This window comes from Myxocyprinus asiaticus, chromosome 1 (assembly GCF_019703515.2).
Source record: "Myxocyprinus asiaticus isolate MX2 ecotype Aquarium Trade chromosome 1, UBuf_Myxa_2, whole genome shotgun sequence".
Classification (NCBI taxonomy): domain Eukaryota; kingdom Metazoa; phylum Chordata; class Actinopteri; order Cypriniformes; family Catostomidae; genus Myxocyprinus; species Myxocyprinus asiaticus.
In genome coordinates, this window is record NC_059344.1 from 33,931,476 (window position 1) to 33,951,308 (window position 19,833).

The 19,833-nt window shown below is 38.2% G+C and overlaps 1 protein-coding gene and 1 long non-coding RNA gene across 2 annotated transcripts; one reads left to right on the forward strand and one right to left on the reverse strand.

The window, feature by feature from the left end:
* Nucleotides 1-2,682: 2,682 nt before the first annotated feature.
* LOC127448438 (iroquois-class homeodomain protein irx-5-like) lies at nt 2,683-6,215 on the reverse strand. Its single transcript, XM_051710953.1, has 3 exons — nt 5,661-6,215; nt 4,171-4,576; nt 2,683-3,670 (listed from the first exon to the last, which is right to left on the reverse strand). Exons 1-3 carry the CDS (start codon nt 5,901-5,903, stop codon nt 2,985-2,987), a joined length of 1,335 nt encoding a protein of 444 aa, XP_051566913.1. The 5' UTR covers nt 5,904-6,215; the 3' UTR covers nt 2,683-2,984.
* A 1,994-nt stretch (nt 6,216-8,209) lies between these two features.
* Nucleotides 8,210-18,829, forward strand: LOC127448556 (uncharacterized). The gene is made up of 3 exons (XR_007898554.1): nt 8,210-8,492; nt 11,597-11,616; nt 17,801-18,829. It is a non-coding gene; the product is annotated as an uncharacterized LOC127448556 (long non-coding RNA).
* The last annotated feature ends 1,004 nt before the right edge of the window (nt 18,830-19,833 follow it).

A 19,833-nucleotide genomic window follows, 5' to 3' on the forward strand; every position in this document is an offset into this window, starting at 1 on the left:
TATCGCAGAACACCAAAATTAAGTTATGAAATTATATTTCATCTTATACGTCCTTGTCTATATTTTAGATTCTCTCTCTCTCTCTCTCTCTCTCTCTCTCTCTCTCTCTCTCTCTCTCTCTCTCTCTCTCTCTCTACACGTGGGAACTGTCTTGTTCTATCACTTGACATGCACGCTGTGACTGTGGATCTCTTTCTAACATTGAGCTAAAGATTCTTTCAACTGGAAGAAAAAAGAGAGACGCGGGAAAGAAAGTTGAACATAGTCGTGTGGGATTGTTGCGCAGTTCGCGCTCACCGCGATATTCATTCTTACAAAAACGCGGACACGGACCGGTTTGGCCGACCTGATTCCGACAACCTTCAATAGATCCCTGCATAATTTTGTCAGAATTAAAATAATATATGCCTGCGTTTAAAATGTAGGTTTATATATATATATATATATATATATATATATATATATATATATATATATATATATATATATATATATATTTCTGAGGGTTAAGTAGCCTATGAATTTATTTATTTTTGCATTAACAGGGCACTCGAAGAAAAAAAAATATTAGTGAGATGGATTTCATGCGACTTTTACAGAATACATTAGGCATCTTCAATGCGTTTCATAGGCTCTCTCTATTGTGCCTATATGTATTTAAATCAGCTTTTACAAATTTTTCGTTTATCCGTTTAAATATCCAATTGATTTCCATCATGCGTAAAATGAGATCGCAAATAATTATAGATATTTTTATAGGCATGGCATGTCAGTTTTGGAAGAGAGGATATTTAAAAAAAAATTAAAAAAAAATTTAAAAAAAAATGTGAAAATTCAGGCGATTTAATGTTTTATTGCAGCTAGGAATTCAGACGAACAATAAATCCTCAAGAATATAAATTCCCCCTTTTTAACTTCTAAAAGGGGTTTATGTACAAATGGGCCATTGCAACGAATGCTTCAACTCCTAGAGGGATCAGAAAAAAAAAAAAAAAAAAAAAAAAAAAAAAAAAACATAATTATGCTATTTAGCCTGCTGATGTGTTGCAGAGGCAGCTCCATCCCACTCCGAGAGATTAAATATAGCCACCCCCCTCACCCGCTCTACTGCCGGGGAAGGACATTAGAGCCGGGGGAATTAAATGAAACCCAGGGGACTTTTCAACTGGAGTGCGCAAAGTAAACTATAGAGATTAATGACACGACCTCCGACTGATTTAAACAGCTCCCATTCCTTTCTTCTGTTATTATTATTATTATTATTATTATTATTATTATTATTATTATTATTATGAAAAGAAGCGTTGGAGAAGATGTAAATAGTTAATTATCCATCCCATCTTGTTTAGGCCATAATTCGAGTTTGAATGACAATCAATACATTTTCTTAATAAAAATACAAATGATTTCTGCATTTAACGAACGAATATATATATATATATATATATATATATATATATATATATATATATATATATATATATATATAATTTTTATTTTTTTATTTTTTTTATTTTTTTTGTGAGGAAAGATTTGTAATTACGGACCAATAAATAGTTTCATAAAAATAATAATAATAAAACAATTTCGATAGAGCAGGTATAAATATGATTTATTTTTTAATTTGGAGATTGATTTTTTTCATGTGCTCACAATTATTTTTTAATCCTGATGTATTAAAAATAATATACATGCTCATAATTTGTGTGTGGTATTTAAATGTTAAAAGCACAAACATATTTAAAAACTGATTGTCTTAAAATAAGCATGTTTTGTTTTTCTCTCTCATTCTTAATCAGTTACCCAATCTTACACCAATTTACCAGCACCATCTGAAGTGGTTCACTGTCTCTCAAAGAGTCAGGCCCTGAAATTAAGAGCAAGTGTGACACCTACCTGCGGGTGAGGGTAGAGGTGCAGGACAGGACTAAGGGACAAGCCACACCAGGGGGACATTTGCTTGTCACGGCACCTTGGCTACACCTTTGAAAACCATCAGTGTCTATAATCCAAAGCGCTATTAAGCCTATCCTACCATTTAATGATATAACAGTGCAGTATGCTCCCAGTACCACTCTGCATCGCCGTGCGCCTCTAACCACTTTGCCACGCCTAGGAAATAGTAATGAGGTCTAAATTTAGCATAAAATCGAACTCATACTGGAGTTCGCCACCTGATTGCTTTGCATAGCCTATAACACGCGGTTGGAATGTAATTGGGTTAAATGACTGCTCGACACTTTTACCGGTGTTGTCATATCAATATTCACACGTTGAACCATCTCTCTGTTTGCAAATGAGAGATGAGTATGTATAGTTGGAGAAAGCTCTGTGAAAACCTAAGTAGCATCGAACCGATCACGAAGCAGTTGCAAATTAGGCCTCGTTTCCATATGGCCTTTCCCAAACCGCAGTTTCAGTTTCAGAACAACTATTCCCCGGTCAAGATGTCATCTAAGTGGCCTAAATAATAATGTAAATATATATATATATATATATATATATATATATATATATATATATATATATATATATATATATATATATATATATATTATTATTATTATTATTATTATTATTATTATTATTATTATTATTCTTTTTCTTTATGTTTGTGCAGCTATAAAATGTTTCATTCACATCCATGCAAATTCCCAAATCAATCGCTGCACACATTCTCTTTTCCATAATTTACTTCAAAGATAGTATATTGTCCATTTTAAATACAAAATGCTACATTAAATATACATATTAGTCTTTAATACAAATAGACTCAGGCGGCTGCAGCGTTTAAGACAATTCTTAGAAGTTACATCCTCTTGATTAACCATTCAGAAACTAAGATTTGAGGATAAGCATTTACTCAGAAAATAATTGTCCTCTGGTTTTGAAATCAGAATGATCATTTGCGTCTTCTTTTGCTTCTTCTTTAAGCAACCAAAAATTATAAATACATGTCCGTGTGATTGGCGCCGAATCCGGTGTTAAATGTTTGACATACCTTTCTTTAGCTCATAAGGTGAGTCTTTACAAAGATCTACCTGCGTTTGGCTTCTTGCCCTGCTCTCTCGGACCAGAGCCTCGGCTCTGTTTAAAACAGTCTGGCTTAATCCATTGAAATGTGCCGTGGAGCTGGTGTTGGTGCCGTGGCTGCTGTGGAGATGTCCGAAAGTGCTATAGTTCGTGTAGCCCGGGTAAAAAGGCGATGTGTAGTAAATAGGCCGAGAGAGGACAGTGTTATTAGGGAGCGGGCATTGAGGGGAGGACCGGGTCGGCGAGGCAGGTCTGGCTATGACTGTGTTTTGACCCAGCCCCACGGCCTGTGGAGCCTCACTGCTCCCCTTGCACCTGTCCGAAGACGTGGCGATCTCGGCCAAAGACCAGAGTTTGGGTTTGGGCGCCGAAGGGGGAGAATGAATAACAGACGTTACGTTGCTGTGCCCCGTGCTCCCGGCATGACCCGGTTCTGAGGGCTTCTCTTGCGTAATGAGATCATTCCCTCTCTGTTGGACGGAGGGAGAGGACGTGGTGGGTTTTGCCTGCTCGGCGAGCAAATCCGTCTGCTCCTCGGTGTCTTTTAATTCCGAGTCTGACAAAAGTGGATCAACATCTTCAGCCTCGTCTTTAAACCTGTCGCAAGGTATTTCCCCTGGGTTGATGAGTTTATGGTCTAAAGGAAAAAATAAATAAATAAAATAAATAGATTTGATTAAGCACAACTGGTTCACATTGACACAAATATTGCTAAAACCCGCAATATTATTTATTTACCCCTTGTTTTTACAGTTTCACAAATTCATTCAAATAACATATTCCAATATAATAATAATAATAATAATAATAATAATAATAATAATAATAATAATAATAATAATAATAATAATAATAATATGGTGGTTATTATCATAGCCATAAATGAGATTCCGTGCACCAGCTGTGTCCTTATTATGCAGCTCAAGATAAATGAAGTGCAAAACGCCATACGTCACCAGCAATTCTCAGTCCATAAGAAGTCAAATTAGAGGAGCTCAAGGTGATTATTATTTAAAGCAATTCTCCCATTATAAATAATATACCACCATTAACCAGCAATCAATTTTGTGGCTGGAGTGGAAACGACTGCGATGAAAAATTGATGATTTTTTTTTTTTTTTTTTTTTTTTCACAGACCTGCCTCTGTGTGTGTGGAGTCTCCCTTGTCTGTAGGCTTGTTTGGCTCGTCGTCGTCGTTTTTCTCTAGATCAATGTTTTCGTCCTCCTCCTCGTCCTCGCTCCTGTTCCGTGGCGTCCAGGTCATCTTGTTTTCCTTCTTTAGCCTCCTCCTGGCGTTGGCGAACCAGGTGGACACTTGCGTCAGGGTCATTTTAGTGATGATGGCCAGCATGATCTTCTCGCCTTTGGTGGGGTATGGATTTTTCCGGTGCTCGTTAAGCCAGGCTTTCAGAGTGGCTGTGGCGTCCCGGGTAGCATTCTTGCGGTAAGCTGGGTCTCCATATGGGTATGAGCCCAAGGGAGAGGCGTAAGGATGATACCCTATAGATCCGGCCATGCCTGTCGTGTGGTCATACGGCGAGCTCTGTAAGGAGCCAAACCAATAGTTTTATTAGCCAAATTTCTTTTTTTCTTTTCTTTTTTTTATTTAGCCAAATATCGATAGCACTTGCGCAAAATACATTATAAGTTAAAGAGTACTTACGCAAACACAGAAAAAGTCATACAACTCTTACACACGCACACATGCAAAGACAAACATGCACGTGTATGCCACATGTACACACTTTAAACCTAATTAATCAAAAGAGTAAAGCGCGAGGCAGCGGGGACACATGAGAACTATATCGTTTCCATTTTGCCAGTTGCCTCATTCCCTCCAACAGAAATGATTTTGAAATGCAATTTCACAACTTTCTCTCCAAAATCCCCTCACTTTGATTAAGATCATAAATCTCTCGACACTGACTTTTGAATTCAGTGTCGAAAAATGTATCGTCAGATTAAGGCTAATTAGAAGTTGCAGCATTAAATTGGGTCATCTGAGATGGCGCTGGCCTACTCACACAATTCACATTTAAATAGCCAGGGGAACAGTGTTCCTTTACATAGCTTATTTGACTAAAAACACGGTTAAGACACATTGGACACCACTGATAATTTATTCTTTTATATGGTATCATATTTGCAGCTCTCGAGACTGGGGAAAATCCATTAGCCACAAATGACCACAAAAATAATAATTGCTATATATATATTTTAGATTCAGTGAATAAGTGTAATTATGCGGGTTTTAAGTGTTTCATTTGGCCTTACTGGAATTCGTTTTGATAGAGACACAATTGCTTCATTTAGAAACAACAATCGAAATATCTAAATCTATTTGTTGTAATGTCTGTTTGAGCATAATTTCTTTCTTTTTAATTAAAAAATATAAAATTATATATTATTTAAAAGTGTTACCAAACCCAATCCTACAACCGCTGCATATTTGATTATTAAACACCGCAGATAGGCTATTGCGCTGCGATAACAAACGCTTAGTGTGCGTCATACTTAGTGTGCGAACACATAGTATAATATGTATAACAACTTTAAATGTAATAAAATCCAGTCAACTTTTTTCAAAGTAGAAAAAAATAAATAGGCACTCCAAACAGCGCACTCACCACATAAGAAGTGAAAGTGGCGGCGGCGGCCGCATCAGCGCTGTACGGGAGATGGGAATTGTAGCCTGGTGAGGCGCTGGAGAACGCTGTAGATCCGGCATAGGGAGCGAAAGCAGAGCCAGAGGAGGATCTCCCTAGTTCCTCAGTTCGGGGTCCCGATATCACGCTTGTACTGTAGGCAGGACACGAATAGAGTGCCAAAGAGGCGGATGGCTGATACAAGTAGCCCTGAGGGTACGCCATGGTGAAGATCCAAATATAAGCTTCTCACTTGTGTTCTTTTCCCTCAAACTCTCACGCGCTCTCCGCTCTCGCTCATAGAGTTGCGAATAAACAGACCCCCGTCCCGTCCTCCTCGCGATGACAGCAGTGATGGAAATGACAGAGAACGACGAATACATAGACTTAACACTCGTTAATCAGTCGCTGTCAGACTACAACCGGGTTGTTTTCACTCGCACGCGGATTTTCGAGCCACTCTGCGCGCACTGTGTCTCTCATGCCGAGCGCGCGGGAAGTTTTTTGCTCTCGGATGAGGCTTTGCTTCGGAGAGTGTCCTGCCAGGTTGCTAAGTTGGAAATTGAGGATTATGACGCCTACTTTGAGCCTCTCGCTCCTCCTCTCGGGGTGTAGTCATGGTAGGAAAGCAAGCCGGAGCTGGGTTACAACAGCCCAGCATGAATCGTATCTCTCTCTCTCTCTCTCTCTCTCTCTCTCTCTCTCTCTCTCTCTCTCTCTCTCTCTCTCTCTCTCTCTTATTTTCGCTCTTTTTCTGTACGTTCGTACCCTGGCACTCACTAACAATCCCCCAGCTATCCCCCTATTTTTGTCTCTAACAAGCCTCATTGTCTTAGACTGAGCAGCTACAGTCTAAGAGCTCTGGATGGCGGTCTCATGCGAGCCAGTACAACAACTTCAACTTTCCTCATTTTCTAAATACATGAAGCCTTCATTTTCGCACATGATTAATAACAAATGGACTGTTATCTCATTGGGACGACTTGCGAAATACGAGAGGAGACGCTTCAAGTACTGTTTGCAGTTCTTTATCTTCCTTGGTTTTGTGTGTTCTCCGCGCTCATTTTGACCATGTACAGATATATAGGCTACTTTGCAAGAATATGCGACAGAAGGTGATCCAAGCTGAAACACGGACGTCCAGTTTGATGTTGCTTTCAAATTGATTTCAGACTTTAGCCTAGATTCTCTTGCCTCATCGTATAAATTGATCACTGAAAAATATTATTATAATGCAGTTGTGTTCGCATAACACATTTTATCTTACTAAAAGAGAGAGAGGTTTGTGTGATTGCATACGCTTAGATCAATTCTCAGCGGTAAGAAAGTGAAGAAGGAACTTTTGACAGGTGTTAACTGATTTGTCCGCTGGACAGTTTTCGCCTTAGATCCCGGAACAAACCAGATCTTCTTCTTCTTTACACCAAAGCCCCTAGAGCAGGCAGATTAAGACCATATGAACCACGGCAAATCCGCCACAACCAGGGGGCTCTAAGCCCCTTTCATTCAAACAGATATATTTCTCTTCGGCGGAAAATTTCCCAATGTATTTTTATTCTGTTTGCTCGCAGACTTTATTGCGTGTGTCTAATGACAACTATTTTAATAATGGAGATTAGATGTTATACTTATTTAAGAGTATATATAGGATACAATTAAGATAAAACTGCTAATTTAACACACTTCCAGGTTTTGATTTACTGTCAAAATAGCCTTAGGCTAATAATAAATATCTAAATGTAATTTAACATTTTTAATAATAATAATAATAATAATAATAATAATAATAATAATAAAAGTATTTTCATAATTTAAGAAAGTGTAAGCAGTATCGTACAACATAAAACACACATAATTTAAAACGATTGTAGTGTGGGAAAAATGTATACATTATGCGAATTTGAATGTGTTTTTTTATTTTTATTTTATTATTATTTATTTATTTTAGCCAATTTAAAAAAGGTGAATATAAAAGGTAAGTGGATATCCGGTGTAATACATTAATTAAATGGCAAACATGAACAAGCAAAAAACATAAATTGTGTCCAAGGAGCTTGATCCATGAGCCACAGAGCTCATGGTGCCTCACTTGAGCCGAAAGGGATCGCTGTAGGCGCTGCTACGAAGTTGTGTGCGTGAAGTCACGTGTTACTGAACTCCAAGAGCCTCTCAAGAGTGAAGAATGATGACGCTCAAACTCAGTGGACCAATGCTAAGTTCAAAGCAAAACAAACGGCAGACATATGAAGAAATTACCAAAATGTCGACAGTGATAGTGAAGACTTTTTTTTTATTACATTTGCCCTACCACCAAATAAATGGAACTCAGTAGGGGACGTGAGAATTCGCTAAGAATGACAATACTGAATATTTCTTTAATGAAAAAATATAAATGTCCATACGCGTTTTGATTGTCACTTTACATTTCGAATCAAATGCATATATACTCTTAGAGCAGTGAGATCCCATTCAACCTGTGCTGGACCTGTATCAAGAGTTGGCCATGAATCATCCACGGAGAACTAACCCCATTCAGTGTCCCACTGGCTATTTATGTTTACTGTTTTTGCTGAAGCACAGTGGAAGTGGCCAATCCTCGGTCACCTTTAAATAGCATATCGGTTTCCAGGGATACCCGGGGGTAGCATTTGAATGACGTCAATATTCATTGATAGAGTATTATCGGCAGTAATGAGTTCCTCACCAATAGGATTCGATAAGCAGTCAGTTTAGCGATAGTGGAGGGGTGAATGAAAGAAAGCGTGGAAAGAGAAATGCGGCAGGGAGTCACACTCTACACACGCTGGAAGAAAGGTAGGAAACTGCGCTATTTCATTTACACGACATTCTCTATTATTCATATCCTCATCAAAGTGGACGAATAATCCTAGAACAGCGCTTATGGGCATGATGTTTTAGTAAAGTTTGTCGGATTTAAGTATTTGCTTTATACTTTCCCCAAACGCTTAAAGGAACTCCCAGACCGGACGGTAAGGGGAGGTGTAGGCTTATTTTAGGATTTGTGCTCAAAGTGATACAGGTTAATCAAATTTCTTATGGGCTGTCTAATGTTTGCGCGTAGAATCCTACAACTGATACAGGCTTGCTTGATGGACGGTTATGTTTCCAATTATGCATGTGTTTAAAATGACGAGGCGTCCAGCAAGAGTGTGTATTTATGCACAACAATGAAATATGCCAAACAAACTAGGCTACATCAGGACCAACAAAAAAAGAGGTAGGGGTGGTGTTTCAAGTGGTGCTTTTCCAGCAAAATGCCTCGGGGAAACGACGTAATTTAATTTGGATTTAGAAACTATTATTAGAAAGCATTATCTATTGTAGCAGACTAATTGCTTCTAGCGTTCACGCGCAGAATGGTCTGGTTAAACAAAGTTAGTTAACGTGAAGTGCATGACAGGTTTTCTCGTGACACAAGGCTAGGCGTGTCTCTTCCGACAGCAGTGGACAGCTGGTAACGTGCACCTCTCTCTGTGTCCCCCTCAAATGGATTTTAGCCACTTCAAATCTGCCATAAACCGATTAGTTGACGCCAAATATTCTTTGATGTATTAGCTAAGGGGGTTTGCCACTTGGAAGCCAATTGAAATTCTAAACAGTCCGCCGCTAATGCTTTGGGGAGATCCATAGCGAATAATGGATGTGATTTATTTTTGACCTTGCCATTTTTATCAAATGATTAAACACATGTGCACAAGAAGGCCCAATCCCCAAAACAACACAGCAGCACAATGCAATTATTTAATTTAACACAACAATTATTATTAGTATTAGTATTAGTATTATTATTAATTATAATAATAATAATAATAAAAAGAACCCCCCCAAAAATTATAATTTATATTCAGATAAAATTAATTTTCGCATCATTAAAGGTAATAGAGTAACAGTACAAGGAGCAAAGATACACTTTACATATATAATGAGTGTACATTTAAGAGGAAATCCATTGTATTCATCAGCTATTTGTGCTCATCTATTATATTTCAGATATTTCATATATAATTTAATGTGTGTGTGTGTGTGTGTGTGTGTGTGTCTGCGTGCGTGCGTGTTAGGGATATATATACAGTATATGAACATAAACTATCTATGTAAACAACCTAATCCCTAATTAAGTACAGAGTGTCCCACAATTGTAATATTTTCACATATACTATATGTCTTCTAATGAGTGCAGACAATATGTAAAGAAAGTGGACTCTAGTTAGACCACTGTTTTAAAAGTTTTTTGATACTGTGATATGCTGTGAAAATACTGTGAAAGCAAATGTTAAGTAAAGTGGACTACAGTATTTTTATTTTTATTTTTTTTTTATTTTTTTGTCATCTGTTTAGATTATACTGTGCATTTAGTATATTTATTGCTTCACTGAATTAAATACACAAATAATCTATTGATAAAATTTATCTTAACTTTGTTTGTATAATATTGTGAGTATAAGCATTTTAATGTGTTAATAATATTGTATATGGAATTACATGCATATGTTCAATCATAACATTGCTGCTTGTAATTGAGCTGTTATAGACATGATCCAAATATCTGTGTAGGGCACGCAATCAAAAGGGGCAATGATCATCCCTTAAAAGTGCAATCTAAATCTGTCAATGTTCTGTATGTTTATAGAGGTCCTTTTATTGAAACAACCTAAATTGTTGATGCAGGAGCTCATTTATTTTAAACATGATTACTCTGGTTTTCTTTTCTGACCTCTGGGACAGGTGCAAAAACAGCATGAGGGAGTTCCAGCAGATTTAATCGACTTGCTGATTCTCATCATGATAGCCTTTACCACCCCAGTCAAATTTAAAGTGTTCATATACTAGGAAGAGATAGACTGGGTCTCTGGGTCCCCCAACTGAGGCTCTATATTCCCAGTAGTCTTCCTCAGAGCCCTCTGGTGACTGACAAGCCGTTAGCCAGGTTAAACTATGTGATGATGAGCTTTTTATGAGAATGGATTCAGAAATGAGAGATTTCAGACAAAGATTGTGTGCATTTTTCTCTCTCATTCTTTCTATTTCTCGCTCCTCTCCCTCCCCAGTCTCTCTCTCCCCTGCCAGCCGGCTAGATTATGATTGATTCGGTTGAAATGGATTGTAGGAAGCAGACATTGATTTTTCAATGACTTCTCACCAAAAAATATTTAAAGTTGCATCCACAGGGTGGAAATTCCAGCATCCGACATTCTCTCTCTCCTCCCCCTTGTCATTCTCTGCTCTAAGAGGGAGAAAGCACCTTAATGCAGTAGTCTGCAATGAGACAAATGACCTGTAATGTTATTTTGAAATGAGTCAGGCTGAGGGACTAAAGGAGTATTGATTGAGGCTAATAAGGATTGAGTGTTGGGAAAACAAGCATTTTCTGCATTTTGCTGAAGCATCTCTTATCAGCACATAAGGCACACCATAGGATACACTCCTTGCCATAGCCGTAGATTGCTCATTTGCTGGCTGTTCATACTAAATCAGACTTGACCACCCTGTATGTGCACACATACAGTAACAGTAAAGATTTATGATGAAATGGTTTCATTAAAACATTGTGAAAACTCTGAATATTTCACATGCATACCTAGCATGCATGCCATTTTTATGTGAACTGTGTTAGAGAGCCTTGGTGTGTAGGTGCATAGATTTTAGAAGAACAGAGATGGACAGGCTCATTTTCAAGTTGTTATTTTGATTGAATTATAATAAGATTTCATGTCTTTTAACTCTGAAAAAAAGAAAATGTTGTGCTTTGCCAATACTATTGGTAATCAACTTCCTGACCACAAGAACAACACTATCCATTCACAGTAAATATAAATAAAGTATTTTTGCTTGGAAGTGTTATTTAAGTTTTTTTATTTTTTTATTTTTATTTATTTTTTTTATTTTTATTTTCACAGATAACTACAATGACCTAAATGTAAGTACATTTCAAAAAACATTATTTCTGGGCTAAATTGTACAGGTTGTTTTTTTTTAATTGAATATGTATTTTATTGTATAAATTCTTATATAGATGTACTAATAGACCATACTAGAGATTTACTTATCACTGTTAATAATCTCACAAAATTAACTAAATTAATAGTTAATCATCAACAATGTATCTTGTTCCATTATATAATATATATATATATATATATATATATATATATATATATATATATATATATATATGCAGAATATGTTCAGAATATATAAACATAAATCATGGGGCTTCTACATGCACACAAATAATACTAGTAAATGCCTCACTGAGACAACTCTTTGCAGTCCCTGATCTGTCAACATGCTGTTTAATTGGTGTGAGAAAACAAGCAGCCACAGCTGTTTAATTTCTGACTGCAGTTGTCTTTGCACACATGGCATGCTAAAATGACCTTAAGAAGATAACAGTAAATGCAATTTAACTTATTTCTCTCTCTTTTCTCTCTCTCTCTCTCTCTCTCTCTCTCTCTCTCTCTTTTAAAATAATTTATTGTAAGAATTAAGTTAAAATGCAAGTTTAATTGTAGTTTTACATGATTTCAATACCTAACCAGCAAACAGATAAAAAATTATCATTAAGTAGATAGTAAAAGTGTCCTTAAATGCTATGTCACAGCAATAAAATCATTGTCATGGTGCTATCACCACACTTTTTATGAGTGGAGCCCTCTTGCTTCTCAGTCTCATAATCCTGTTGGTCAGTATTGTCCCACACCCACTCCAGACTGAGATCAAGCGAGGGACTGTGGTTCAAGCAACTCATTTAGAGGTCCCTGTTGCAGGTAATCAACTGAAGCTGCTGCATAATTGTTAGGAGGAGTTGTGTTCTCCTCTCCTCTTCCGTAAGCAGCAGCGTGTTGTTGTTTTGTTTTCTCTGAGCAGCACTTTGATGCCATATCCTCTTACAGTCATTCAATCCCAGCAGCCATGTTTCATAAACATCCAACGGAAAACATCCTCTGCATTTGAAACGTAGATGGCTTTCTCTGCCTGCCTCTCTGCATACCGTACTTGCCCTCTCACATTCTCTCCCCAATGCTCTCTCGCAGCAGAGGTGTAGGGTTTCTCTGCACTGCCTTTGATACGTTCGAACAGTTACCCGATCAAGCCTTAGCATTTTGGGTGTCAGGTTTAATCTTTGGCAACAACAATGTGAGCGAGACCTCATTCTCCATTTGCTCCTCATTAGGATGATATCACTGAGGTGCCGGATCCAAATTAGCTGTTTTGTTATGCTGCGATTGCACATGATGTGGCCTCTCATAATACATCAGGGATGCTTGTGAGAGTAGCATAGAAGAACAATGACCAATTACAGTTCAAATAAACATCTGCATTGTTACATAGTGGTTGGTTTGTATTGGGTTTTTTAAATAAAATATAATATATAATATGATTGTTGGTGCCAGACGGGCTTATTTGAGTATTTCTGTAACTGCTGATCTCCTGGGATTTTCACGCACAACAGTCTCTAGAGTGTATAGAGAATGGTGCGAAAAGAAAAAAAACAACAACAAATGAGCGGCAGTTCTGTGGACAGAAATGCCTTGTTGATGAGAGAGATCAACGGAGAATGGCCAGACTGGTTCAAGCTGATAGAAAGGTTACAGTAACTCAGATAACATCTCTGTACAATTGTAGTGAGCAGAATAGCTTCTCAGAATGCACAACACATCGAATCTTGAGGCGGATGTGCTACAGCAGCATTAGACCACATCAGTTACCACTACTGTCAGCTAAGAACTGGAAACTGAGGCTGCGGTGGGCATAGGCTCACCAATACTGGACAGTAGATGATTGGAAAAACATTGCCTGGTCTGACAAATCTGTATTTCTGCTGAGGTACACAAATGGTAGGCCCACTGCAACCTCAGTTTTCTGTTCTTGTCTGACAGAAGTGGAACCCAACATGGCCTTCTGCTGTTGCAGCCCATCCGTCTCAAGGTTTGACGTGTTGTGCATTCTGAAATGCTATTCTGCTCACTACAATTGTACAGAGATGTTATCTGAGTTACCGTAGCGTTTCTGTCAGCTCGAACCAGTCTGGCCATTCTCTGTTGACCTCTCCAATCAACAAGACATTTTTGACCACATAACTGCAGCTCATTTTTTGTTTTTTGCACCATTCTCTATACACTCTAGAGACTGTTGTGCATGAAAATCCCAGGAGATCAGCAGATACAGAAATACTCAAACCAGCCCGTCTGGCACCAACAATCATGCCATGGTCTAAATCAATTAGATCAGTGGTTCTCAACCCTGTTCCTGGAGGTCCTCCAACACTAAACATTTTGGATATCTCCCTAATCAAACACACCTGATTCAACTCATCAGATAGTTAATGGAGACCTGAATTGGGTGTCAGAAGACATACAAAATGTGAAGTGTTGGGGGGCCTCCAGGAACAGGGTTGAGGACCACTGACTTAGATCACATTTTTTCCCCATTCTGATGGTTGATGTGAACATTAACTGAAGCTCCTGACCCATATCTGCATGATTTTATACATTACACTCCTGCCATACAACTGGCTGATTAGATAATCGCATGAATAAGTAGATGTACAGGTGTACCTGATAAAGAGGGCGGTGAGTGTGTGTGTGCGTATATATATATATATATATACAGTATATATAGTTTACATTAACACACACACACACACACACACACGCGCATATATATGTATATATACGATTGATTAATGGATTGATTGATTGAAGCAGGACAGCCTGAGAGACCACACTTTGCCCACTGCAAGTCACAATTGAAGTTGGCCATCTATTTTTACATTACATATAAAATGCTAGCATTAGACAATATTTGGATGCCTGTCATGCTGGTTGCACTGTTTCAGATGAGTCTACCTCTAGCTCATACCTCATACCTCATACCTCATACCTCATACCTCACACCTCATACCTGGCCAGGCTTTTAAGGGCATTTTGCTTTAGGTATCTGTCTAGCCCTCTGTTCCCAAGTGCCTCTGAGGTGCTTATGTGTGTGTTTGGATGTATGTGAATGCATTTCCCAATCCTACCTTTCAAGCATTTGACTTTTGTTGCTTGGGGCCCAGACATTATTTACAGATGATCTGTTTGCATAACCTTCTTCCTTGCCTCTCTTTTCCACAGGGAGAATGGATTTTAGTATGACACACTGGTATTTGTGGGTGTGCTTACCATTAATTTCCCATAAGCATCTTAACCCAAAGAAATGTGGTTCCACCCTTGCAATACAAAATATAGTTAGATCAAAGAGCCACTCAGCTCACATGTTAACAGTGAGAGAGCCGTCATCTTCTGGTACCATGACTACAAAACCAGGAATATGTCACAAGGGCTCTGTTGTATGGTATAATACAGGTCATTTATGCATCATATTGTGCCCAAAATATGAATTCCAAAAATCTCTGGGTAAAATTAACTTTAATGTGCTGTTATTTATACATTTTCTCGAAATGTATATGAAGCACTGTAACCCAATATCAAAACAATGCTACTGCCATTTGTATCTGACATATTTGTTTCTCCCCAGCCTGTTAATAAAGGCAAAAGGCCAGTGTGTGTACAAAAAGAGTAACCCATGAAGTGTGTCTATATGTAGATGAGAGGCTCTTTAGACAGCATCAATGTGTGAGCAGCACACCATGTAATGACTGTAGCAGAAGCCTCAGTTCTCATACTGTAGCTTCACTCTGCATACTCATCACATACCTATATGTGCCAGTGCTGGGAGAATTCAGAGAAGCTGAGCCACAGTCTGAATATTTTGAGTGAGGGGGAAGGAGGGTAAGTAAGAGGGCCGTCTATGCGGGAGACAGTAGAGGTGCGCAGAGGTGAAGGCTGCGCTTCCGTCCTTGAGGGAACCCATTTAAACAGCGCTTTGAAAGTGAAGCTAGACAGCACCGGGAGTAATCTCACTGACTGGTGCTGTGAGCGAGAGCGGAAGAGAGTGAGTGAGAGAAAGATGCCTTTCCACATGAAGCGTCTAGTGTTTTCATAAGCTAAATTTCCTGTTGTTAAATATTCACTGAATACTCATTTTCCTTACCTTTCCTTCTCTATGTTCCTTTTGTGTCTGTTTTCTTTATCTCACACAGGTCCTGATGGGGAGAAAGGGAGGGAGAAATAAATAGAGAGAGGATGAGGGAAAGCCCATAATGCTGTAATGCCCATTAGCGAGATTTCACGCACTCTCTCTGATCTGACTCACTGACAGCAGCCTCTAAGAGACTATAATGAGAATGTTTGGCAGGGTTATGTATGTGTGTGTGTGTGTGTGTGTGTGTGTGTGTCTAGGTGAGTGTGGTTTCTGTGTGCACCACTCATAAGCTGTGACAGAAAATATTTGATAAGATGCGTGAACACATACACACACACAAACACCCACACATATTCCCTTCACTCATTATTATTCTTTGACAAAAAAAAAAAAAAAAAAAAAAAAAAATCTAATGCTCTATGTGGATGTTTTGTTATAGCAGAACTTCAGATTCATGTACAGTATCTTACATTTCTCATACATCTAACTTTATGGGTTGATTTACTCTCTTGTGCTTTTGATAGCTAAAAGGATCAAATTGCTTGTGGTTAAACCAAGACTGATTTAATACATTCCATGAAACTTTTAAAATAATGTAACCCTGTTTCAGATTGCTGTGACCATGTTGTGTGTCGGTCCTCATTATGAAACATTAAGAGTCGACTCCCTTAATTCTTCTCTGCTCCCTTTAAAGTGGCAAATAGTGGCAAAAATTACTAATAACACCCATCCACTTTTTTTTTTTTTTTTTTTCTCTGTCTCTCTCATTCTATTCTACTTAAATTAGATTTGGTCCTTGAGGGCAAATTGACAAGAGGTTACTGGGAGACTATGTGTTTAATTAATTGAAAAATGCTCAAATTGCTTTTACAGTTGTTATTGGAGGTGAAAAAATGGAATCCATGTTGCCAGTACTCAGGCATAATTAGCTCCTAGGGGAGTTGAATATTTAGTATTAGCAATGTTGCTGCACTTAGGACACAAATTTCTATTTTGATAATGAAGGGCGGGGGCTGTCGTTGAGGACAGCTGTAGTTGAGGGGGTGGGTGAGGGTTTGGAGGTCCAATGCAGAGGAGAGAGACACCCTGTCTGCTCTGTGTGTGTGTATGTGTGTGTCTGTGTGTTAATAAAGGATATGGCAGCAATGGCTCCCAGGGGCCATGCATTACCCAAAGTATTTAAAGGAATAGTTCACCCAAAAATTAAAATTTGCTGATAAATTACTCACCCTCAGGCCATCCAAGTATCTGAGTTTCTTTCTTCATCAAAACAGAATTTAAGACTTTTAGGAGTTCATTTCAGGCCTCCTCCTCTAAACATTGCAAGTGAATGTACTCCATATTTTGAAGTCCAAAATGCATATTTAGGGTACATCAAAATAATCCACACGACTCCAGTCGACAAATAAAGTTCTTCTGAATGCAAACGATTGATTATTTTGAGAAACAAAACAATACTTATATACTTTTTAACTACAAATGTTCGCTTCAGTACATCTCTGTGATGTGTGCTCATGAGAGGGATGACGTATGCTCGTTGGTAAGGTCACGCGTCAAGTGGAGGAAGAGTCAGGAAGCGTGTCATTGTTTACATTGTTTTTTTATTATTATTTGGAAATAATTTTTTATTTTATTTTATATTGTCTTGAAATTGTTTTGGACTGTTTTGGTTTGTGAACGGCGCTTGGTCTGTGCTCTGTGCAAGTTTCTATTGTAACCAATGATGCGCTTCCTGCCGCCTTCTCCACATGTTTAGAGGAGGAGGCCTGAAATGAAATCCTAAAAGTCTTAAATTCTGTTTTGATGAAGAAAGAAACTCAGACATCTTGGATGACCTTATCAGCAAATTATCAGCACATTATCAGCAAATTTTCATTTTTGGGTGAACTATTCCTTTAAGTTTCCAATTTCCTTCCAGAAGAACTAATACCCATTGCAACAAGCATATACTCACAGCTCAAGGAAACCATAGTCCATAGAAGAGGAGGACATAGGCCAAGGGAAAGGATTTATGAAAAGCCTTTGTTTATTCAAACTTTAACTTTATTTAGACTTTATAATTTTTTTTTTTTCAGCACTGAGATGGTTGGGTGAGAGAGGAGGCAGGATGGAGTGTGAGACAAAAAGAGAGAGGGGAAGGGAGAATACAAGACTTTAATGATCTGCTGAGGAGAATCCGTGTGGAGTCCTTGGAGACCACTGGGCCAGTTTGAAGCAGCATGGTCTCATTTGGTTTGGACGGAGTGTGGCAGTCCAACTGAGCTCTGGAACCATGCTGTCTAAATGCCTGCCTGCTGCCGCCTTTAACTGCCCGTGTGTGTGTGTGTGTGTGTGTGTGTACTCATGCCATGTGGAGTGGCTATGGAACATGTGTGAAAGAATAAATCTGGTCTGTTAAGTTCCCCTGTTAAACCATTATGATTCCAGCTTTGTCTTGTCACTCAATTACCCATTTCCCATTTGCTTAAAGGTACTGTAAGCAATGTTAGCTTTTGCCCCATCTCTCTCCAAAATCACACCCTACAAAGACATGTCAGTAAATCTGAATGCTCTGAATAGGCAGAGAGTTCCTCAAAGTTTTCTGATTGGTTAAATACTGTAATAACATCCCATGGTCAGATTCTTTTTTGCTGTTGGTAGAGTCTAAGGGCATTTTCAGACCTCTAGCTAATTTGATTTGTTCCGGAACAGGGGGTAAAATTGTTACACTGTTTCATTGTCTGGTTGGTTTTGTGCGTTTTCACAAGTCAACATTTCGAAACGGACCAAAATTGTTGTAATAAAATTCACATGTAAGCAAACTGTGCCCTAATTGGTCAGAATGTTTGTGCTCAGTTCTGGGAATTAGCTCATACATCAATAATCCAAATATATACATCAAAATGAATTATATAACCGTAAAAATGCATCAACTGGTACTAAGTGTTGTTTATGCCATGGTTATGTAAACCGCTGTAGCATAGCACAGAATGTGCATTTTAATGTAAGGTCATGCTAGAAATTATCTTCATTCGGATGGATATGATTTGTAAAATTTCCGTCATTTTCATTTTTATCTGTCATTATTTACTTGAGAATTATTTCTGCATTAAAAAGTGCCTATTCCCACAGTCACAGCTCTCTCTCTCTCTCTCTCTCTCTCTCTCTCTCTCTCTCTCTCTTGCACTGACACACACAGCAGAGAGCGGAAAACTGATGCGCTAGTTTATTTCATGCCTCCTTAAAGGTTCTCTGTCTTGTTTTTTTTTTATTGTATATCAAAAGTTGCTAACAACATCCTACCTGTGTCTGTTCTGCCGCTATTCAACAGAGAGAAGCAATTGTACTGAAATAAACTAATTATTAAAATTACACTATGTAACTTTTGACCCTCTAGCGGTTGAAGCATAGAACTGCAAGTTACTTGCGGAGGAACACTGTTTTGGTAAATAGGTGAGCTGGGCTTCCGCTCTGCTCTTCTGTGCAGATGAATTTGATGGTTTGAGGAGTACCACCGGTGTAACCATGGCTACAGGGGATCATCTTATCAGAGCAAATGTCACTAACGACAACAGAACTCACCCCCTCCCCTCAATAAATAAGTAAATAATGAAAGGAATAAAAAGACGGATATCCGAAAAATATGTCTTATGAGCAGGTAAGTAGCATTTCTTCCACTGTTGTTTTGACTTATTGAAAACAACTGTTTTAAAATAAATAACATTATAAAAGTTAGGCAACACTGACATTAGACAACGATTGCTAGTCATATCAGATAAAGTCAAATGGTGGAAACTATTATAACTTAGCTAGCAGGCAAATTATAGTAGTAACTGATTTAGGGATTGGCATTGTTACAAGCATAAGTTTTTTTTTTTTCTTCTTCATTGTCCATCCTGGAAGATGAAATCAAGCACTGCAGGACCACAATCCATAAAAAAAAAAAATGCCCAATTAGAGTGGCTAATGCTATCTAACAAACTACCATGCTAAGAGAACTACCTGGCTAACTATCGGTCCAATAAAATATCTTACTTGTCGAGCAGGAAAAAGCCATCTCTGGGTCGGTTTTAAATCCTTTCAGATCTCGGAGTTGTCACCACCTCTGAAAAAGCCAATCTGATGTTGT

What these genes read in the sequence shown, in the direction of transcription:
- LOC127448438 (XM_051710953.1), bottom strand. Translation starts at nt 5,903, where the DNA reads ATGGCGTACCCTCAGGGCTACTTGTATCAGCCATCCGCCTCTTTGGCA. An exon ending in CCACTTTCACTTCTTATGTG is followed by an intron (nt 4,577 to 5,660) that starts GTGAGTGCGCTG and finishes GGCTCCTTACAG; the next exon opens with AGCTCGCCGTATGACCACAC. An exon ending in CTCCACACACACAGAGGCAG is followed by an intron (nt 3,671 to 4,170) that starts GTCTGTGAAAAA and finishes TTTTTCCTTTAG; the next exon opens with ACCATAAACTCATCAACCCA.